At 35.7% G+C, this 22,775-nt stretch overlaps 1 protein-coding gene across 1 annotated transcript in view; it reads right to left on the bottom strand.

Moving 5' to 3' along the window:
• ttc7b (tetratricopeptide repeat domain 7B) overlaps positions 1-22,775 on the bottom strand; it is a 176,557-nt gene that overhangs the window by 35,692 nt on the left and 118,090 nt on the right. The window contains exons 12-18 of the mRNA XM_039741203.1: positions 20,692-20,809; positions 20,471-20,528; positions 16,103-16,175; positions 15,014-15,174; positions 11,353-11,469; positions 4,910-5,007; positions 1,763-1,813 (exon numbers count right to left, since the gene is read on the bottom strand). Of these exons, the coding sequence (XP_039597137.1) occupies positions 1,763-1,813; positions 4,910-5,007; positions 11,353-11,469; positions 15,014-15,174; positions 16,103-16,175; positions 20,471-20,528; positions 20,692-20,809 (676 nt within the window). The remainder of the gene's footprint in view (positions 1-1,762; positions 1,814-4,909; positions 5,008-11,352; positions 11,470-15,013; positions 15,175-16,102; positions 16,176-20,470; positions 20,529-20,691; positions 20,810-22,775) is intronic.

Genomic DNA, 22,775 nt, shown 5'->3' with positions numbered 1-22,775 from the left:
CCGCACTTGCTTTGAGACGTTCGATAAGATAATGCACAGACATGTTTGTGCTCCATGTATTTTCATGCATTCTTACGTGTGACTCTTTTAATGACACATTTTACCTTTTCGTTCGCAAGTTTGGTATGTAATGTGTTTTTATCAAAAGAGTGTTTTTTTTAATTATTTTACTTCTTAATTAGGTACCTATTGGAATCATAGATATTTTGAAGTAACAAACAAATAGCAGTAGTAAGGGGTCTACTTTTGCTGTCGTCGACCCCCAAATTTTTTTTTATTGAAACTATCGACCACTTTGGGAACTCTTGTACTAGATTAAAGATGTCAGATAACGCATAAAGTGGTTTTTTTTTTGTTCTTTGCAAGACAGAACATTGCAACCACAGTGCAGTAATTAAATGAAAATTTCAGAATAAAAAACTACAAGGAAAATCGATTGGTTGTTGAGAAACAAAGACATTGCTTGGAAACATACATCTCAAGTAAAACACCTTAGGTGTGGCTGTTTCCAGCAATGTTCACTGCATTATTAAATCATATTTAAATTATTCAAAATAAACATTTGAAATAGTAGTTTGTAACCAGAACACTCATAGCGTATACTGCTGAAAGAGAAGACATAGTTTAATCTCTTTAAAAGAAGAAAAAATTAACATGTTGATACCGTCATGTTAAACAAAACTGAAAATATAATGACATAAAAATATTTAAGGGAAAGAAGTCATGATGAACTACAAAAACAAATCAGTGTAAGGAAATTGCCTTTTCAGTATAATATATTTCAAAATACGCCATGCATTAAGCAAACCACACACAAAAAGAAAAAAATCAATCCTTTAAAATGCATGCTAAAATGCACACAAAAAAACTTAACATCTCCTGAGGGAGATATGAAGAAAAGCAACCAAAGTGTTCAAAACTTAGGCAAATCTTTCAAGGCCATATACTGTACTTGGAAGACATTTTTTAAACCAAATAGATCTCATCTCTTGTGTTCCATGCAGCTTTGGTATTTCAGCAAATAAATAAATAAATAAATAAATAAATGAATAAAAAAACATAATCTGTTTAAAAAAATTTTTCTGCACATGCAGATCAAAAACATAAACCAAATAACTGCAAATCAACATGCAAACAACAGACACACTGTGAAAAGGCAAATAACACTAGCGCATGCAGCGGCCATTTAAACTGGAACATGAAAAGGGTTGGTAGTACTGCTGGAAACTGTTAAAGTTACAGTATTCATTTTTCATGGCCAAAAGCATTATGCAGAGCATTGTTTACTATTAAACAAAATAGCACAATAAGCCTCTGTTTTGGGACTACTAAAAAAAAAAACAAAGTCCAGTTTTAGCTGAATTTTTGTACTCACACATACTGTACTTTTTTTAGAAAACAATTTAACGTTGCATCCGTATTACAGGGTAAAGTCTATAAAACTAATCATTTTCCTAATGGAGTGCTTGACGATAAATGAGAACATTTTGTTTAGGCCTCGAGAAATGATACTGCCTCTTTAATAATGGAAACTCCATAGTTATTATTAAGTGCATTCAAATTTTTACAAAATTGTGATTTGTTATTGGGCAGAAAACAAGGATAAAGAGCAGCAGCCTTGGTTCAACACAGTAAAGTCAACTACATCTACTGATGATGGACATTAGCATTTACATTCGACAGCGGAAAGATCATTTAGTTTAAAATCCAGTTGACGGCAGTGTATGTAAAAAGATAACGCCTATAATTGAGCACTACTTACAAACTGAAAAAAGGGAGTAAAAACCATGAAAGTAAGCATCTGGAGGGTTGCCTTTAATAACAAATCAAACCAAAAATTAAAAATCTTTCAAAAGAAAACAAGCCAGTAAAACAAAGACTCAGATCAGTTTCTGACCATCGTTATCGATGTGTCAAACACTAGAATTTTGGAACTAATAACTCCTGCTTTAAGAAATGGACGATTAACAGCAAATGAAAGATTTTCAGGTATTGATAAACAAGTCTCTTTACGTATCCAGTCATATGGAAAGTTGTTTGACTTAACTGAAGAACTATATTATCTTTAATCTCATATCTTTTTAAATTATATAGTTGATATTGCTTTACAGAATTCTAACAGATTCAATCACGCTGTCTGGACTTTATTTTGGTATAATGAAATATTATTTCCTGTATGAAAAGATAGTAACCGTAAAGGTTTAAAAGCGTATCTAGTAATTAGCCATAGCTAGTGAAAGAATGGTGTCTTGACTTATGAAAAATAAAATAATATTCTGAAATATGGAAAAGATGATCAATAATACCTTCATACACGATAAGCTACATTAAAATTAAAATTAAGTATCTAAAGAAGACAAAAGAGCAGATTTAAAAACAAACATGAAATGTCATATAATGCCAAGGAAAAGGATATGCATTCCAAGTTTTAACTTCAGATCTATGGGATCATTGTCAGTAACACTTACAAATAAAGTACTCTTTAATTTTTACTTTAACAAACAATTCAGAAACAGTCATTTAGCAAGATCTTTCATAGCAAACTGAATGAGAATTTTAATCCTCGCATGGCAAGTTACTTGAGAGGTAAAGAGAGCAGATCAGTTAATTCAGTAAAAAGATTGTCAGAAAGTTAGAAAACACTGCAGCACACACTTCTGTAAAAAAGAGAGGGTTTACAAAGGGAAGCCCGGTGTCCATGGCTATGGTCACAAAAAGAATGACTGGTGAACTTCAGGGAGGGATCAGATTTGGAATGGGGGGAATGGTGTGAAGATACAAAAAAGTGGAGAGAAGGCTCTGATCCAGAGTTAGAAGAAGAGAGACCTGAAGCTAAAAAAAGGAGGAAAATAAGGAAAAAGAAAAAAAAAAAGTGAAAGATTTGAGAAATTCAAAACCAAATCAAAATGTTGTAGAACTAAAAATTGACAACTCAACATATTTAATGGTATGCTGAATTAATGCACTTTATAGATATGCATAAATCTGTTTTTACATTGCAGTCCAGTATAATCAAGTTATTCTGAAACAATTAATTTTATCAAACAAGGTTTACTCCTAATAAAGCTACCAGATAAACCGTGCAGTATGAGCCATTTAAAATGTTTATGTATAATTGGTCACCTATAGATCAAACACAATAATGAAAGACTGCAAAATTTGGCATATAAAATATCTGCCGCATTGCTGTGTAAAAAAACTGCATCATACAGGACTAAGATGATGATGGAATTTTAATAACAGCAGGAAGGGTGAATATTTAAATTTGGACTATACACTTGAAAAGCAGACGGCAAGAAAAATGGATCAGTCCATTTGTAAAGATTTAAGCAACCCACGCGGCAAACAGCTTAAATGCCCTCTATCAGGATTTCTTTATTCAGGGACAATCCTACTTTCCAAGTCTGTCAGTCTATACAGGACACTGACAGGAGGACCTCTAATACGGCCAGAAAAGAGAGGTTGTCATTGAAAATGTTCTCATTGAGCCAGTGCTACAGTGCATAACAAATGTACTGCAATTCAAAAACCCCAATAATAAGCCATTAACTATAAATGAAAGTGAACGGCTGTAAAGGGGACCATGAAATGAATTCTTATTAATAAAGTACAATGCCTGTGTCATTCACCTGTAAGACATTTATTCTTCAGTTGCGCTGTATACTGCACTGGATGCTAGCACAATGAAAGCTGTTAGCAAATATAATAACAAAAGATAAACTTTTGATAAAATTACAAATGTATGCCACTTAAATGAATTTGATGATGTTAATTAAATCATGCATGAAGTATATGATGGATGTCCATTAGAGTCAGTTGAACTGCAACTGCAAATCCAAAGAGAGCTCAAAAATTTGAGCCCATGATGAGGAGGGGATTAAATATTGCAGTTTTATTTAAAATAAACATTTTAACAAAATGATTATAATAAACTTCAAAAAAAAGATAAATGAGAATAACTGGCGAGTATACTGTGTGAACCTCTTATGTGCCCAGTTTATGCAGGGCTGCAGTCTGTATCATATCACCCTGTATGGATATTTATTTATTTATTTATAGGTTTGTTTACCGACATTTACTTATTAATAACTGCAAAAGAACTAGGCTTGCAAAAGCAACACATACAGTATATTAGACTAATCTCTGTTTGAAAAGTCTTGATTTCTTTTCTGAATTCAAACTAACATTTTTAAAGTAAGTAATAACTGATATAGTTATGTAAAATGTGCCGTCTCTGATTAGTAGACGCACAAATCAAATCTTGAATACTTGAAAGGGAGAATTTTCAGTATGGATGCAGGACGTTTATGTTAAAATAGCTCATAATGCAAATAATAATTCTGAACAATGAATAATGAACCTTTTCATAGCATAAAACATGATGCAGCACTGCAGGATTTTCTGTGACAACCGTTATACATTTTGTCAAAGTTTTATACATATATTCTAACCACTATTTTGCAAATTTTAAAGATACAGTTTGTTATTACATTTTATAATTAAAATGAAATTAAAATTCCATCCAAACAAAATGGAATCTCCCAACATTTAAACAGATAATTAACATTCAATTTTCATCCATTTACTTTCTGACCTTGCCTCTAGCACATAGTTAAAGTGACCAACAGTGCAAGATAGGTTGTTCAAATGAGTCATTTTTAAAACAAAAAGATTGATTCAAATAAACATTCGCTATCTTAAAATACTAATTCATCCTTAACAGATGAACAGAACTTAAAGTATCTTTCATCTATCAAACTGAAGTTTAATAAGGATGATAAAATTAAATATCTACAATGATCAATGAAGTATTATGTTTTTTGTTATAAGCATAGAAAACTAACAGTTGTAATTGATCATCTTGAAAAAAAGACTAAAACGGGTATAGATCAAAGCCTGTTTCCCTCACCTGTTTCTGGATCACTGAAGTCCGGCAATGTCATGGTGTTAAGCTGTCTTCTGTCTGCTACAGTTCTGTCTAACAAGCTGCTACCCCGTCCAGAATCACTGACAAGACAAGAGGCATATCATCACATATTTGCCTTGTCACTCTTACCCTATTTTTTCAAAAGTAACATCAGTAACTACACAAATCATGTTTTCAGAGTTGTGCTGAGTCTTGATTCACAAGTTCAAAATTCCCTTTCATACTTTCAAATCACACTTCTAACTTTGAGGCCAACATGATTTTTGACTGAGCTGTAGTCACCTGTTTTGGACCAATAAACTATATCAATTCTTGGCACATATAATTAAGTATGTCACAATGGAATATATTAACCGACATAAAGCGAAAGATGTTAATCAAATCTAAGACGACACAAATATATGATCCAAGAGTCATTCCGCAGGCAAATAAATTATTAAAAAGTATCAATTTTTATTCCAGCTATCAGCCATCCTAATTAGACAAATCATATACTACAGTCAGCAAAGTGTCGAGATAAATCAAATCAGAACTGAAAACTTTACTATAATAGAAGATGGTGACATGCTGGTTTGTCAGTTACTCTGACTAGCTTAAATATGTACATACTCTAAAAGAACAGCTATGTGCCAACTTAGCAACTTCAATGCTATGATAGGTAGTAGAAGTTACAGAAGAAAAGATATTCACTCAAAGAAATGCAATTGACATTATCCAATGCTTATTTTTTGTTACAGTATAATCCATATACAGTGATCCCTTGCTATATTGTGCTTTGACTTTCGCGGCTCCACTCCATCACGGATTTTAAATGTAAGCCTATCTAAATATATATCACAGATTTTTCGCTGGTTCGCGGATTTCTGCAGACAATGGGTCTTTTAATTTATGGTACATGCTTCCTCAGTTGGTTTGCCCAGTTGATTTCATACAAGAGACGCTATTGGCGGATGGCTGAGAAGCTACCCAATCAGAGCACGTATTACGTATTAAATAAAACTCCTGAATGATATACGATATGCTTCCTGCGCGGTGTTTCGCATACTTGAAAGCCCAAACAGCACGTATTGATTTTTGTTTGCTTTTCTCTGTCTCTCTCACTCTCTCTGACATTCTCTGCTCCTGACGGAGGGGCTGTGAGCAGAGGGGCTGTTCGCACACTGGCCTAGAGGATACGCATGCTCCTCTAAAAAATGCTGAAAGACTACCTTCACATTGCTCCCTTCCTTGCAGCTGTTTTGTCCGGCGGTGCTTCGCATACTTAAAAGCCCAACAGCACGTATTGATTTTTTGATTGTTTGCTTTTCTCTCTCTCTCTCTCTGACATTCTCTGCTCCTGACACGCATTCTTTGAAGAGGAAGATATGTTTGCATTCTTTTAATTGTGAGACGGAACTGTCATCTCTGTCTTGTCATGGAGCACAGTTTAAACTTTTGACTAAAGGGTGTTATTTCATGTCTAGAGGGCCATAATAATGTTAAAAAACGTATTTAGAAGGTCGTAAACAGGTTTTCTATGCTCTAGCTGAGAAAATATGCAATTTATAAATAAAGAATCCTACTTTGCAGAAATTCATTTATCGTGGTAGAGTGTGGAAAGGATTAACTGCGATAAATTAGGGTTTACTGTATAATGAAATGACGACAAACTAAATTTAACATAAGATTAACAGCTAACATTAAAGCAGTTGTTTCAAATGCCTTTTAGGGACGTGTATGAAAATCTAATAGGACTGAACAACAAACTTATTGATCCAGTATACCGGATGAAATTGTTGTGGTTTGGATTTGGGGGGAAAAAAAACCATTTTGTGGGTATGCTAAAAATGAGTATTAAATCATGAACAATTTTAAAGTGTCAAATATGTTCTATTGCACATTGCTTTGGTCAGCAAGGCACAGGGACACAAAGTTGGTTGGGACCACTGCACTAACAGAAAGCCAATGTGCCATCAAGGGTTAGTTGGGAACACTGCCCAGATGGGACACCACTTGGATCTCGGTCAGGACGCAAAGGAGCCATCTGGGAATTAGTTGGAGTCTAGCCCTCCTTTGACCACCTTCACTATTTTATTACTCCTCCTGACCACATCAAAGCAGCAGAAACCTACTTCCAAAATGCAGCCAAATAAAGGGGTGTCTGGATCTTTAGGTAGACAGATACATGATTTTCAAAGGGTCAGAAACAACCTGGAATTGTTGGTTGAGCAATTGGCTGTGAACCCAGAAGCAATCAAAGGCCTGGGCTCACCTGGTATAAAAAGGAGGAAAACCTCTCACCACTCCTGGTGCGACAGGAGAGAGGAGGGGAAAATTAGGTCAGAGACAGAATACTATATATTGTGGAGACAGGCCCTGAGGTCATGTTTATTGTTTTATCTTTACGTAACTTGTACCCTATACCTTCCTGGAACTTTTTTTCTATACATAAAAACCTGTTGTGACTGGAATGTGTTGTTTCTGTGGGTTATTTTAAGTGAGGGGTTGGCTCAAGAAACCCCACTGGTAACATAAAATACAATATTTAGCCTCTAGTAATGTTTTGAGAACTTTGATCACTAAAAAAGCAATATTATTCAGATCACCACACTTGTTTATTAATAATCTGCAAAGTACAGAAACCTTGACTCTACGAGGTGTGGCAGAAAAGTAATGAGACTGATTTTTTATTTACCAAAGTTTTTATTTTTTTCAAACATCAATGTTATCCCCTTCAAAGTAGTTCCCTTGGGCAGCTACACACCGATGGAGACGTTGTTCCCACTGTTGGTAGCAGCGCTGGAAGTCTTCAACCAGTATGGTCTTCAGCATGTCCGTTACACTCTTTTGGATGTTTTCTAAAGTCCCGAAATGACGTCCTTTGAGGACATTTTTCAGTTTAGGAAAAGGAAAAAGTCACACGGACTGAGGTCAGGTGAATAAGGGGGCTGGGGAAGCACAGGAATGCCTTTTGAGGTCAAAAATTCTGTTATGGAGAGGGCAGTGTGACATGGGGCGTAGTCATGATGGAGCATCCATTTGTCTGCAATGTCTGGTCTCACGCGAATGACCCTTTTTCTGAGCCTTTCAAGGACGTCTTTATTAAAAACTTGGTTGACAGTTTGTCCTGGAGGAACAAATTCTTTGTGGACGATTCCCCTTTTGTCAAAAAAAACAAATCAGCATTGATTTGATCTTCGATTTGCTCATTCGAGCTTTCTTTGGTTGAGGAGAGTTTGCAGTGTGCCACTCCTGACTTTGCCTCTTGGTCTCAGGATCGTATTCAAAAATCCATGATTCATCACCTGTGATCACACGACTAAAGAAATCTTGCTCATTAGCGATTCTGTCAAGAAGATCAAGACACTTGTTTTTTCGATTGTCCTTCTGCTCAATTGAGAGGTTTTTTGGCACCATTTTGGCACAGACCTTTCGCATGTGCAAATGTTCAGTCAAAATCTGATGAACGGTAAATCTGTTCAAATTTAATTGTTCACTCAACATTCTTAATGTTAAACGACGGTCTGATCTCACAAGAGTGTTCACATGTTCGATGTTTTCATTGGTTTTCGAAGTTGAAGGCCTCCCTGAACGGTGTTCATCTTCAACGTGTTTTCTGCCTTCCAAAATGATTTGTGCCAGCAAAACGTGAGCTGGGATAAAGAATGTTCCCCATAGGCCTGTTTTAACTTTTTAAACGTCACACTTGCCGTTTAATGGGACAACGTTGCTCCAAATTCCGCTGTTCTATTTTGCGTGACGCACAACCAAAAACACAACTTCGCTAACAGCAGTCACAAAAATCACGTAGTTAACGGAAGGAGTTGAAACTCGCACTGAGCTATGGGAGGGTACTGATACACGTGCTCTATCAAGGACAACAGCGCAGCGTTGCCAGATCGCTTGCAGTGTTGCCAGTCTCATTACTTTTCTGCCACACCACATTGAATTAAGAAGCAATTTAAAAATGTGTCTGATATTAAACACAGGTCCAGACTGAAACATGAACATACTACTGGAGGTAGTGGTTTAGCTTTTTGAGACCACAAAGGTTACCCATTCTTCTATACTAAACATCATGATTATACATAATGCTGTAAATGCAGTGTAAACTTATTGATGGGTATTGTAAAGAGCAAGTATTCCACAGTAAATTGATCCAGTACTTGGTGTTGGAAGTTTTTATTAACCACTGTGACAGGTTTAGAAAGGAGAAGTATTTAACTTTTCATTTTTTGAAAGTGAACATTGTTTGTAGTTTTTTACTTTATTTAGTGAATCTTTAAATTACACAGAAAAATTGTGAGTAAATGGAATTAATTTGATTTTTTAAACTGTATTTACAAAACAATCAAAGAAAGCATGTTATATTAATGTTATAAGTTTACATTATAGTTTTTCTTACCGTTGTGTTTTTTTATAACCCATCTTCCAATTACTTATTTCTATAGGCTGATGGCTTAACAATATGCAAAACAGATTCCCAAGGAATTATTATTATTATTAGATCATGGGATATGCAGTTTAGAAAATTAGGTTCAATACAGTATATATAGTTTGTTATGTATGGATTTAAATTATTTTAATTTAGATTTTGAAAGTTTAAGTGATAAAGGATAAAGGTTAGAGGCGCTGTTGGAGAGCGCAATGGATGTTGCTTTGGTTTTTTCAAAGAAGAACAATGACTTGGGCTTCTAGAATAGCTTGACACTTAAATATCTGTATTTTTTAAGTTTTCCATTAGTTTAAAATTGAATAAATAAATATTAATATATATATATATACACTTTTAAAGTCTTTGTTTTGGCCTGGTATCAACTATTTTTTTTAGCTGCTCACCTAACATCCCAGAAAAAATTAATGTGGCAGTGGGAAATTATCACTCCACAAAACAGGCAGAAAAATGGGCAAGGCAAATGAGTAGAGAAGAAACAGGTAAAGGTTAAATTATGAAGACGAATTTGGAGCGGACTTGTATCCTGTGATATTGCAGGGAAAACAAAAGTTTACAATAATAACCTTTATGAAGCAATTGGTTTCACTGAGCTGTTAGAGATCTGCTGTAGCAGAGGGAGAAAACAGAAGCACCTCACTGCACAACTATGTTCAAAGTTTACCATGTAATCTTAGGAAAAAGATTTCTGGTAGATTCACAAATATTTTAGAAAGTAGTTAAATCACATCTTACAACTTACATAACATATTTAATTACAATTATTTTTCTATTATATAATTTACTGTATCGGGCATTTATATGATCAGATTACTGTATACTGCTGATGCGAGTGCAAGCTTTAGCCTTTTATCCAGTGTTTTCCTTGTAAATTTTCAAAGTGGTTGACAATAACTTGATTAGGCAGGAAGACATTAATGTAATTTGTACATTGGATGTTGCAGGTTATTAAATATCCTCAGTATTATGTAAAGCCTATGAAAGATTTTGGTTGGAATGCTACTAATTGCTAAGGCTTTTCTATTTAGGCCTTTTAACAAGGGGCAGTCTGCCTAGAAATTATAAAGCACCAGAGTTAACATTCAAGGTAATTTAATTGAAAAAGCTGTAATAGGGGTAACAAGACATATTCTCAGAGAAGAACAATGTTATCCACCAAACTATCACCCCAATACAAAATTTGTCATACTATTCACAGCCAGCATCAATATCACTATAACTCCATACTGAGACTTGAAACCGCCCAAACAAATACATTAATCTAGATTCACTTTTCATGTGTTTATGTTTTACAATCATTTAAAATCTGCCTAGTTTTTACAAATTTCATGAAATCTGGTGGTAGCTCAAGCTGGAAAGTGGCAGTTTTTTGACAAATGCCACTTTATCAAATGAAATCAGGCACACAGCATGAATACTTTTACTTTTAAGTGATAAGTCAAACATCACTGTATAGCAACATTGATTAGAAATTTGAGGATAGGCTCTTTGAAAATTGTTACAGATTGCCAGACCACCAGTTAAGCAGGTGGCAGCAGAGTAAAGCTGCCAAGTAGAAGAATCCCCAGCAGGGAATCCTTTAAGTTGTAGTTCTAGCAAGCAACCCTGCTGTATAGGAAAATAGGTGCTATTTGTTGCCTGAACTCATGCATCATTTCTCATATGTTATTCAGGACAAGGGTTGCATTATGTTATGCACTACTCTTTAGTTTCCAAATAAAGTTTGTTTTATTCATAAAGCTCTGTCACATAAAATTTGATATATGACATGTTTTGATATCATTTTCACAACATACAGTATAATGCATGCACACATAATCATCCCAGATGAATACACAAGAACATAAGGGCAGGGGAAAACATACAAGATCCAAAAAAACTACATTTTATTCCAGGCCCAAGTTCCTCTAAATCTTTTGATTCTTGCAAATTACACAAAGGCTTTTGTTCAGGCAGTTACATATAAAAAAAAATGATATTCTGAATAGTTCACCTGGGGTTGGTAAGATTATAGCAAGATTTCCAGATCTGCAGCATATGTTTGCATGTCAGCAGTGCTTCATCAGGACCTCTACAGATTGATTCCAGCTTCACTTTGGTAAACAATAATCTGAAAATAAATGAAAGGTTGTTACAGATAATTAAAAATATCATTTATTGTCATGTTGCTAAAAAGAATCAAAGACTACTGTATTTCAGTATAAGGTTACGGTCTATTTCCAGTAGAATCACAGAAGGTACAGCATACTACAATTTTAGTTAACAGAAACCTTGAAAATCAAATTCATTGTTATACTATATCTGTATGTATAATCTATATATATAATTCACTAAGGCAAGATGACCATGGAAAGCACGCCGGAAGGGGCGTGGATTCACTGAGCAGCCGGATACAATTGGACAAGTAAGACACTTTTGTCATTGCAGCAGATTTCAATGCAAGACACCCTACAAGACCACCCATCTCCCATGCTACAGTTAGCAAACTGCTTGCTAAGTTTCGTGAAACTGGTTCAGTGTTGGATTTGCCAAAATGTGGACGCATGAAAACTGTCACTAATGAAGAAACATCAGTGGCTGTCCTAGCTTCATTCAGCAAGAGCCCACAGCGTAGCACTCGCCGCATGTCACTGGAGAGTGGCATTAGTCGAACATCCCTTCGGCGGATATTAGCTACTCACAAATGGCACCCTTACAAACTCCAGCTACTGCAGCATCTCAACGAGGATGACCCAGATCGGCGCACTGAATTTGCAGAATGGGCAAAACAAAATTGGAACAGGACCCTCAGTTTACGCAGAAGATTTTGTTCAGTGATGAGGAAAACTTTTATGTGAATGGTGAAGTTAACAAACAAAACCACCGCTATTGGTCTGACACTAACCCACATTGGATAGATCCCTCCAAGACTGTTGGAACAAAAAAAATGATGGTATGGTGTGGTATATGGGGTACAAAGATAGTGGGGCCATTCTTCATCAATGGAAACCTCAAGGCCACTGGATATGCGAAATTGCTACATGATGATGTGTTTCCCTTTTATGCACTGAAGCTGGCACGCCCCTGAGTTTTCCAGCAAGATGGTGCACCACCACATTATGGGTGTCAGGTCCGAGCATTCCTAGATGAACAGTTTCCTGGAAAGTGGATTGGTCGTCAGGGCCAGTTGAATGGCCCCCAAGGTCTCCCGATCTGACCCCCTTAGACTTTTATCTTTGGGGTCATCTGAAGGCAATTGTTTATGCTGTGAAGATACGAGATGTGCAGCACCTGAAACTACGGATACTGGAAGTCTGTGCTAGCATTTCTCCTGCGGTGTTGCTATTAGTGTGTGAAGAGTGGGAGAAGAGGGTTGCATTGACAATCCAACACAATGGGCAGCACATTGAACACATTTTATAAGTGGTCAGAAACTTGTAAATAACTCATGAAAGAATAAAGTTATGTTAAAACCAAAACAAAAGTTGGATCCAAAATGGCCAACTTCAAAATGGCCACCATGGTTACCACCCATCTTGAAAAGTTTCCCCCCTCACATATACTAATGTGCCACAAACAGGAAGTTAATATCACCAACCATTCCCATTTTATTAAGGTGTATCCATATAAATGGCCCACCCTGTATTTCAGCATCACAAATATGTGCCTGATACTCTTGAGTATATGCATGCATGTGTCAGAGAATGAACTGCATCCTGTATTACATGTATTGTATTGTTGGGAGAGGATACCTTTCGCCATGACTATGAAATAGAATAAGAAAATTCATAAAATGAATGAAGGGACAGTTTGGTACTTGGTATAATGAAACTTCTTACATGTTTTAAAGAAACACATATATCAAATTTTAATTCTTTAGCAATATTACACTTGTGATGGCAACATATGAAAAATAATTATTTGCTGGAACATGACATTGTACATTGTGGAGATCAGCCTCGACACAGATAGGCAGACACCAATGGTTCAAACATCACACACGTTTATTTATAAATAAATATTGTCTTGCACACAACCCAGTGTCCTTTCATCAATCACCCTCAGTCCAGGCCTCTCAAAATCCTGTCCTCCTTCACCGCCTCCACTCCTCTCCTCCGAGCTTTGTCCTCTTCCACCCGACTCCAGCTGATGACTGGAGGGAGGCGGCACCTTTTATTCAGCATGGCTGAAAAAAACACCCTGGCTGATTTTCAAGGAGACCATAGGGCAATGGTTGGGGTGATTCTCAAAGTGGACTTTGATGATGTTTGATGACAATTCTCCAAGGGAGGGACAACAACTGATGTCAATTCTGTATGGGCTAAAGGATGACAGTTGGCAATGATTCTCCAAGGTGGACAAATAAGGACAATGACTGGTGGCGATGATTGGTCACTGTCCTGTGGTGATAACAGGTCGCAAATACATGCAATAGGCAAAATTAGGATTCAAGAAAAAAAAATTTGAGAACCACTGCTGTACTGTTTTAGAACATAGAAAAATAAATTTGACAAATGAGAGGAGACCATTCAGACTATCAAGACTATTTATTTAGCTAATAGCTGAGCTGTCCCAATATCTCTATATTTATAAGAACAGTGCAGCATGACAGAGTTCTGATCTGATACATCTGATTTATAGCTCCATATACAGTGGAACCTCGGGTCACGACCGTAATTCGTTCTAAAACTCTAGTCATAACTCGATTTGGTTGTGACCCCAAGTAATTTCCCCCATAGGATTGTATGTAAATACAATTAATCCGTTCCAGACCGTACGAACTGTATGTAAATATATTTTTTTTTTAAGATTTTTAAGCACAAATATAGTTAATTATACCATAGAATGCACAGTGTAATAGTAAACTAAATGTAAAAACATTGAATAACACTGAAATAAACAACCAGGCTCCCTGCTCAGCTGCTCGCTCTCTCTCAACTGCACGCGCGCCTACACTCGCTCACTCTCACTCGCTCACTCTCACTCTCTCACGCTCACTCTCACTCTCTCACGCTCTCTCACTCTCTCTCTCTCCTGCACCAGCTTTCTCCTCCTCCTTCCTGCCTTCTCCTGCAACCTCCCGTTCTTTCCAGTTCTCTTCTACTCCCTTTAGCCGACTCGGGCTTCCATTTAATGAAGAGGCGTGAGAGTCGTGGCAATCAGCAGCCCCTGGGAACAATTACGGATGCGGACCGCTTCTCACCTGTGCACTTAGGTGAGAAACGCTCACATCACAATCTCCTCAGGAACCGCTTCGGCCACACACCACCACGCCCCCTTGCTAAGCCGCAAGTGCGGTGATTATTTATTAAAACTGGTCTTTTTGACGGGAGCTGTGGACCTGCTATACCACAGGAGGAAGCTGTGTTGAGAAGAGGTTACAGGTTTGAGGGAGAGTCCCTCTGCGTGATGCACCGAGAACAATGTACAGTACAGGGAGAGACTGAACACGTGTGGAAATCATCAGCGCGTACGAACCGGAAAGGGAAACTGGCTTGTTCTTCAACCGAGTGTGTGGTCGTGAACAGATGCAAAAGTTTGGCAAACTTTTTGGTCGTAACCTGATTTGTCTGTGTTCAGAGACGTTCATGAACTGACGTTCCACTGTATTGTGACAATGTTTAATGTTATTTATGGACAATAATTTGCTTTTTTACATGCAAAAATAAACTTACATGAAATTCTCTGGATATTCTCCAAGGGCCATTTCTATAATGTTTAGGGCATCGTGGTAGTGCTTCTGTGCAGAAAGCAGAAGAGCTAGAAGATGCAAGGAGTGTACATCATCTCCTTGAAGCTGGAGGGCTTGACGTACATATCCTAAAGCCTCAGGAATCTACAATTATATGTATCACAAGTACACAATTTCAGCTAAAAACTAAATACATTAACATAAGGTTAAGAAAGTTTCACTCATATTTTTATCCAATATCTTTAATCACTTATTTTTGCTGTTATAAATAAAAGTAATGTTAAAAGATCTGTCATTTTCAAAATACAAAGAACTATTTTTTTTGCCCTAAATATTAATTCAATTTGTAATATTTGCACTGCAATCAATTTACCAAAACAGTTAAAGCAAAGGTTTGAGGAAACAAGTAGCACTAAAACTGTTTAAAAACAGACAAACTGCAATGTAACTTATTAGTCTCATTATTTCTGGTATATAAAGGGACAATCACTGATGACTTTAAAGTGCTGAGGATTTTAGTTAATATGCATGTAGTTAGCAGCTGCCTTGCCTTCACAAAATAATTCACATAATCAATGCAAAAATAAAAGAGGTACATAAACTTGTCAACAGGAACCGGTAATTACTTCCTATCAACTAAACATTTAACCCTCACTTATAGGACTGCATTGAACTGGCGCAATATTAGACTTCATTTATCAAAAACACACCTGTTAAAAAAATAAACCATATAGTTGTTCAAAAGAAATTTGCAAATTACATTTTGACTAAATAAAAATAAAAATGATAAAAATCAAAGAAAATTGCAGGCTGCTATATCTAACATTAAATGGTTACAAATATGCAACTTCAATATGAAATATAAAACCAAAAATGCTGACATTTACAGAAGCCTGAATAAAATATCTTTGAAAGGAGACTACATTATTAAAGATTTGATAAAATCATGCTGGCTTTTTTTATCATTTTCCCAAGGAAATCATTTAAAAATTTTGAAAGATAGCCTCAGAATGAACTTTACTAAACAAAGAAGCAAATAAACAATAATGATTTAATATTTGCCACCTATTACCTGTCTAGAAACTGCAAGTTGTAGAGCCAAATAGAAGGCAGCAAGATGGTCTGTTGGAGATAAACTCTGCGCCCTTTATTAACAGAAAACAAAACATTTTTACCATTACACAACATACCATGCATAGCTATTTTTTTTATATACAAATACTAATAAAGATTAACTTTAAAAGATACTTAAAAATTTGTAAGTGCATTTTCACATATGGGTATCTCATTTTTTTGCTTTCTCCTAAATCCAGTCTTTATTCAGATTCTCATTTTCAATAAATTACGTTGAAAGACTTTTACTGAATTTCAACACTCATTCTACACTGTGTGCACAATTATTAGGCAAGTGAGTATTTTGACCATATCATCATTTTTAATGCGTATATTCCACATCCAAGCTGTATTAACTTGAATGCTTATTGGATTTAAGCACGTCAGGTGATGTGTATTTGTGTAATGAGGGAGGGTGTGGCCTAAGGAGATCAACACCCTATATCAAGGTGTGCAGAATTATTAGGCAGCTAGTTTTCCTCAGGCAAAATGGGCCAAAAAAGAGATTTAACTGACTCTGAAAAGTCAAAATTGTAAAAGTCTTTCAGAGGGATGCAGCACTTTTGGAATTGCTAAGATATTGGTGTGTGATCACAGAACCATCAAACATTTTGTTGCAAATAGTCAACAGGGTCGCAAGAAACGTGTTGAGAACAAAAGACGCAAATTAGCTGCCAAAGATTTGAGAAGAATCAAACGTGAAGCTACCAGGAACCCATTATCCTCCAGTACTTTCATATTCCAGAGCTGCAACCTACCTGGAGTGCCCAGAAGTACAAGGTGTTCAGTGCTCAAAGATATGGCCAAGGTAAGGAGGGCTGAAACCCAACCACCACTGAACAAGAAACATAAGTTGAAACGTCAAAACTGGGCCAAGAAATATCTGAAGACAGATTTTTTTCAAAGGTTTTATGGACCGATGAGATGAGAGTGACTCTTGATGGACCAGATGGATGGACCTGTGGATCAGTAATGGGCACAGAGCTCCACTCCAACGTGGAGGTGGGGTACTGGTATGAGCTGGTATTTTTAAAGATGAGCTAGTTGGACCTTTTGCATTGAAGATGAACTCAAAATCAACTCCCAAACCTACTGCCAGTTTTTCGAAGACACTTTCTTCAAACAGTGATACAGGAAGAAGACCATGATTTTTATGCAGGCCAATGCTCCATCACTTGCATCGAAGTTCTCCACTGCGTGGCCAGCCAGTAAAGGCCTTAAAGATGAAGGAATAATGACATGGCCCCTTCCTCATCTGACCTAAACCCTATCGAGAACTTGTGGGCACTTCTTAAACGCTAGATTTACGGGGGAGAAAAACAATACACCTCTCTGAAGAGTGTCTGGGAGGCTGTAGTCACTGCTCCACAAAAAGCTGATCGTCAACAGATCAAGAAACTGACAGACTCCATGAATGGAAAGGCTTATGACTGTTATTGGAAAGAAGGGTGGCTATATTGGTCATTGATTGATTGATTGATTTTTTTTGAAATGTCAGAGATGTTTATTTGTAAATTTTGAGGTGTTTGTTTATTATTCTCACTATAACAGATGAAAAGAAACAAGTGAGATGGGAAAATTTTCATTTTTCCTTTAGTTGCATAATAAATCTGCACACTAATAGTTGCCTAATAATTGTGCGCACATATGTATTCCCCTGATGATGTTCACACTCACATTTCAGTTGTGAAACATTCAGGTTTCAGGTTTATTAACATTTTGGATTGACTGATAGCACTGTGTTTGTTCCATATTAAAATTAATCCTCAAAAATACAACTTGCCTAATAATTCTGCACTCCCTGTATGTCTATCAAATCAGTCTTACTTTACAAACAAACAAATAAATAAAATGTTTAGTATTACCACTGCAAAACAAACACCAATACACCTAATCAACAGATATGGGGTGGGGGACATATATAAAAGTGTTGAAATTTCAAAATGGTGTGACCAAAATGTATGTAAATATCCCTTAAACTAAAGTCTGCAATGTGAACTTTAATCATGTCTGCATTGTTTGACTTGTCATTTTAAACTGCGGAGCACAGGGATAAATCAAGGTAAAAAGTGTTTTTGTCCCCAACACTATGGAGGGCACTGCAAATGTAACTTTTTGTTTAATATCCTGTTGAACAATGTTCATATACTGGTATTACTGGCTAAAAATGGAAGAATGTGTCTTTGTCCCATACATTATGGAGGGCGCTATAATTGTCATAGATCTGTTTAAACAAAATGCATAATCTCTAAATAGCAGTTAAATCCAAAATCTTTATAAACTTGGAGGACACAAACACTGCAGACAATTGTGTGATTTCTTTGCAGTGTGCTCTAAGTCACATCTTATTTTAAGGATTGTAATTCAAGGCATTAAGTTTTGCTTATCATGTATTTGCAGCAGTGCCGCCTGTCACAGAATGATACATTCTGCATAAAATCAGTGAGTGATGTGGTGGTGGAGCTGCAGAGGTAGCACGCTGCATTTTTTGAAGTCTTGTTCATACAGATGTCACATCTTTTTTGTTTCTGATCTGGGCAGATGGTTCACATTTTTTTCTTCAATCAAACAGACAGAAACGTCTTGAAAACAGTAACCAATCAATCATTTGTTACCATTACTATTATTTCACGCAGTCTCATATGTTTCCTGACTCCTGGATGGGCACTTTAAGGTTTGTTTTGATTGGTGCTACAAGGACAAGGCATGCGACTGCCAAGAAACTTGAAGGTTAGTGTGTGCTGCTCCATGCCAGCAGTAAAAGGACAAATGATCCACATCACACCCACAGTGCCTCAGATGCAATGACCTGTATGTACACTCTGTGACTAACATAAGGCCCAATGACCAGTCAAAAAAGGAACCATAAGTCGGCGGATGACTGTAATTCCTTCTACACTAAGTCTATATCAAGAGATTTACTGTTGGGGATCTACGTTAGACTGCCTCAAATTAAAGAAAAAGGCAACTCTTATTGAGCACCAATCAGGCATTTCAGAGTATATAAAAGAACATCATTTTTAAACATGAAATCTAAAAGTGCATTCAAAATTAACAACCTAATTATTATTGTGAGAGTAAAATTTGTAAGTAGGAGATTGAGTCCCATGAAAGGAAACCCCACCCAGTCCAGACCAAGCCCATAAAATGGCTGTGTCACCACAACAACCACACCCAATTGGCACCCAAACTAAATTGAAACTTTTGACAGCTTTACCTATGCAGGCTGGTATACTACTTTAGTGATTCAAAGCCTTACTTTATGTACACACTTTTTTTTTTATATGTTTTTATTACGGTATTGGTGATAACATCAACAAAAAAGCTGTCAGATAAAAATAATAGTGATATGTATGCAACTGTTATTTAAATATAACAGCCATCAAAATCCTGTGCAGGTGTACTCTATAAAAGAGAAACATTTCCGTGACCAAGGCTTGTCTTCAGTCTGACGGCTAAGTGAGCATTAAGAACTTTTCAGGACCTCGAGCCATAAAATCAGCCATTAAAAGGTGCTTCAGTTTTTATGTTGCATGGATGCTGTCACTGCACTTCACAACATTACTATTATTCATATTTTGCAAAGGATGAAGTACTTATGAAAATGCTGCATGCATACTGCAGTCTTCAAATGTAATGAGCGCTTGAAAGCAACCATGCATGCTAAGTGACGTAATTCAAAAAGAAATATGTACATATGTGCATTACTTACCTGCATACTCATAGTGTATGAAGTCCAATCACAATCACCCAGGGTTGCTTAAACAAGCTAAATCCATTCATTATTTTATTTTTTACCAGCTAAGTGGCTTTATACTCCTTGAGGCCAGAAGGGAATCACTTTTATATAAATTAAGACACTCAATTGAATAAAAAGATGCCTGCGTTCATGTCTCACAAATGAAGTAGCTGAATATACTAAATGTTGCATTTTAATGAACTGAAACATAGTTAATCCTCATCATAAGTTTTATTTAGTAGACATTTTCAAGCAACCTCAATTATGTTTTGAGAGATTACCAAAAAACATTGAGATATCATTTTAATCTAAAGAGGCTTTCATGTATAAGAAAATTAAAGTATAAGGTAATTAAAAGTTCTTATATTTTTAAATTACCTTTCCTAAAAACGTAGATAACAGTTATACACTTGGTCAATAATAACTTTTAACTGTCTGCTTAGATTGAATTATTCTTTTATATCTGTGAAAGTTTTCAAGAAACATGTAAAGATGAATGCACTGATACATCAAAAGGTGGATTCTTTATTTCTTTAGAGTGCATGTTTGTTATCATGCACACATGGAAGCTTACAAAAAATTGCTTACCTCTGAAAAGCACCAAGAGCTTTCCTTTGATATTCTTCCTGTACCCCACGCAATGATGCTAAAAGGGAAAAAGGAATATAATATAAAAACTACAGATATTGAAATAATATTCAGTTCTCATACTTATTGAAACTGTTTATCTATAAACATTAGAATAGAAAAATGACACTGCAGTAGTGCATAGTTTTATTTAAATACCAATATTTGCTTAAAGCACTTACCGTCGGTTGCTCTTAGACTATACACAAGTCCAATAGCTAAGTAGCCCTTGGCTCTAAACTCTGAAGCCTTTTCTCCCATATCAATAACCAATTTTGCAAATCGCTCTCCCTCTTCCAGCTAAAAGCAAACAAATAGCAATTATTTCTTTGAATTGTGATAAACAGGATACATTTATATGTTCATTGTGGGCTTTAAACTTTTATGTATGAGTATTATGTTCATGAAAATAATTAGCATACGTTAAGCACAATTTCCTGGAATCACAGTGGTGCTTTAAAAATGTAGAGATGCAATAAAACTGCAGTTTCAAATATTTATTTCAGTTTGCTTAATATTCACCACTTATTAGTACACACTAGTACTAGAATTCTTACAAAATGAAAATACAAAACACCGTATAATGTTTGAAAGTACAAATTCTTAAAAGGCAGTGTCTGGTCTCTGAATGTTTCAAAACTGTGTTGCATTCAGGAAAGCTACTGTTTTTATTTTAACTGTTGTGATTCAATTTACACAGTGAGAAAAACCTTCTTACTAAAAACTGGATTAAATGGTTTAACTGATTATTAATAAAAATAAAAAAAAATGAAACAAAGTGGACAGTCTGACCCACAAGGGACTGTTTGCACAGCTCAAGCCTCAAGATTCGTGATGGCTTAGAAGACAAACCAGAAGGCAAAAGGAAAGACAAATGTCTCATTGTGCTTTCCTGGGACACAACTTGAATGTAAAGAAGGAAAGTGGGTGCACCTCTCTGTAAATATAAGCCACAGTCATTTTTAATTAATGAAAAATACTAGTCCAAAAAGCACTGGAAAACATAATGAGAATCAAGAATATATATCTAAAGACATGGAATACATTAAAAACAGCACTAAACTGTAAATCCTCTCTAGATGGCTTCTATTTAGACGAATGGGAACACCACCAGTAACACAGGTATAATATGAGAACACCACTTTGGGTTGGGTACAGCTCTATTGAACAGCATATTAATGCACAGATCCACATTCAGTAACACTGGGGAATTTTAAGGGATGCCCATCAACCTGATTTATAAATCTTTGTTATGCAGGAAGGAGCCCAGAGCATATGAGACATAGCTAGGAAACAAAAACTGTCTGAGACCAACTGAAAATCTATTATTTGAGAGTGACATGTGGTGAGGTTCATGGCTGGTGAGACACTGGCTCCTTTAGAGTGAGATTTACAAATATATGAACCCAAAAGAGTAGCTTATTCACTATTCAGTTGGCAGCATGCACATTGAGTATTGGTTATGTTTCATATCTAATCAGCATTCTTTACACACACATATAAGGTAAGGTACATATTCGGCTAAGTATGAATGTTACATTTATAGCGGCCAGAGAGAGCACATTTGCTCTGCACCCTCCATGTGTTCTAAATTTTCCACTGCAATTCCACAATTCATACTCAGTCAATACAAATGAAAGTACTGAGTGGTGTACAAAAACGGATTTCAATTTTGACCTTAATTGAAATATTTTGTTGTTTTTAAAAGCTTTTAATTCTGATGCTTTAATCGATTTTAATACAGATTGGTCAATGGAAGGATAACAAGAAAAACAAAAGAATATTTTATTTAAGGTCAAAATTTAGTTTTTATATATTGGATTGTTTTTATTATTATTATTATTATCACGCTTATTTTAACTTCACCTGTTTGTTGCCTGGTACAAATCTTGTAATCGATATTTAACCCACTTCCTCAAAATGACTTGACATTTTGCACACTTACTCACTTACGATGACAATACATGAATCAATAATCTGTTTCACTAACTAATCAATTAATCCATGTTAATTAAATGAAATTTTCATATGAAGAATAGTTAAAGATTTCACCAATAGATGGCACTAGTAACAGATGGAAATATTAAAGGAAGTGTTAAAATATTGATTACAAAATTATACTAAAACAAACCTAAGACTAAAAAGTTGAAAACAATATATATATAAAAAATGCTTTTTAAAAACCACGCTTATATTAAGTTAAAAAGTGTACTAAAAAATCTCTCATACATCACTCGTAAAATTAAAGTGTGTGCTTTGTATCCAT

Source organism: Polypterus senegalus, chromosome 18, assembly GCF_016835505.1.
Source record: "Polypterus senegalus isolate Bchr_013 chromosome 18, ASM1683550v1, whole genome shotgun sequence".
NCBI lineage: Eukaryota > Metazoa > Chordata > Cladistia > Polypteriformes > Polypteridae > Polypterus > Polypterus senegalus.
This window is presented reverse-complemented; position numbering and strand designations above follow the sequence as displayed.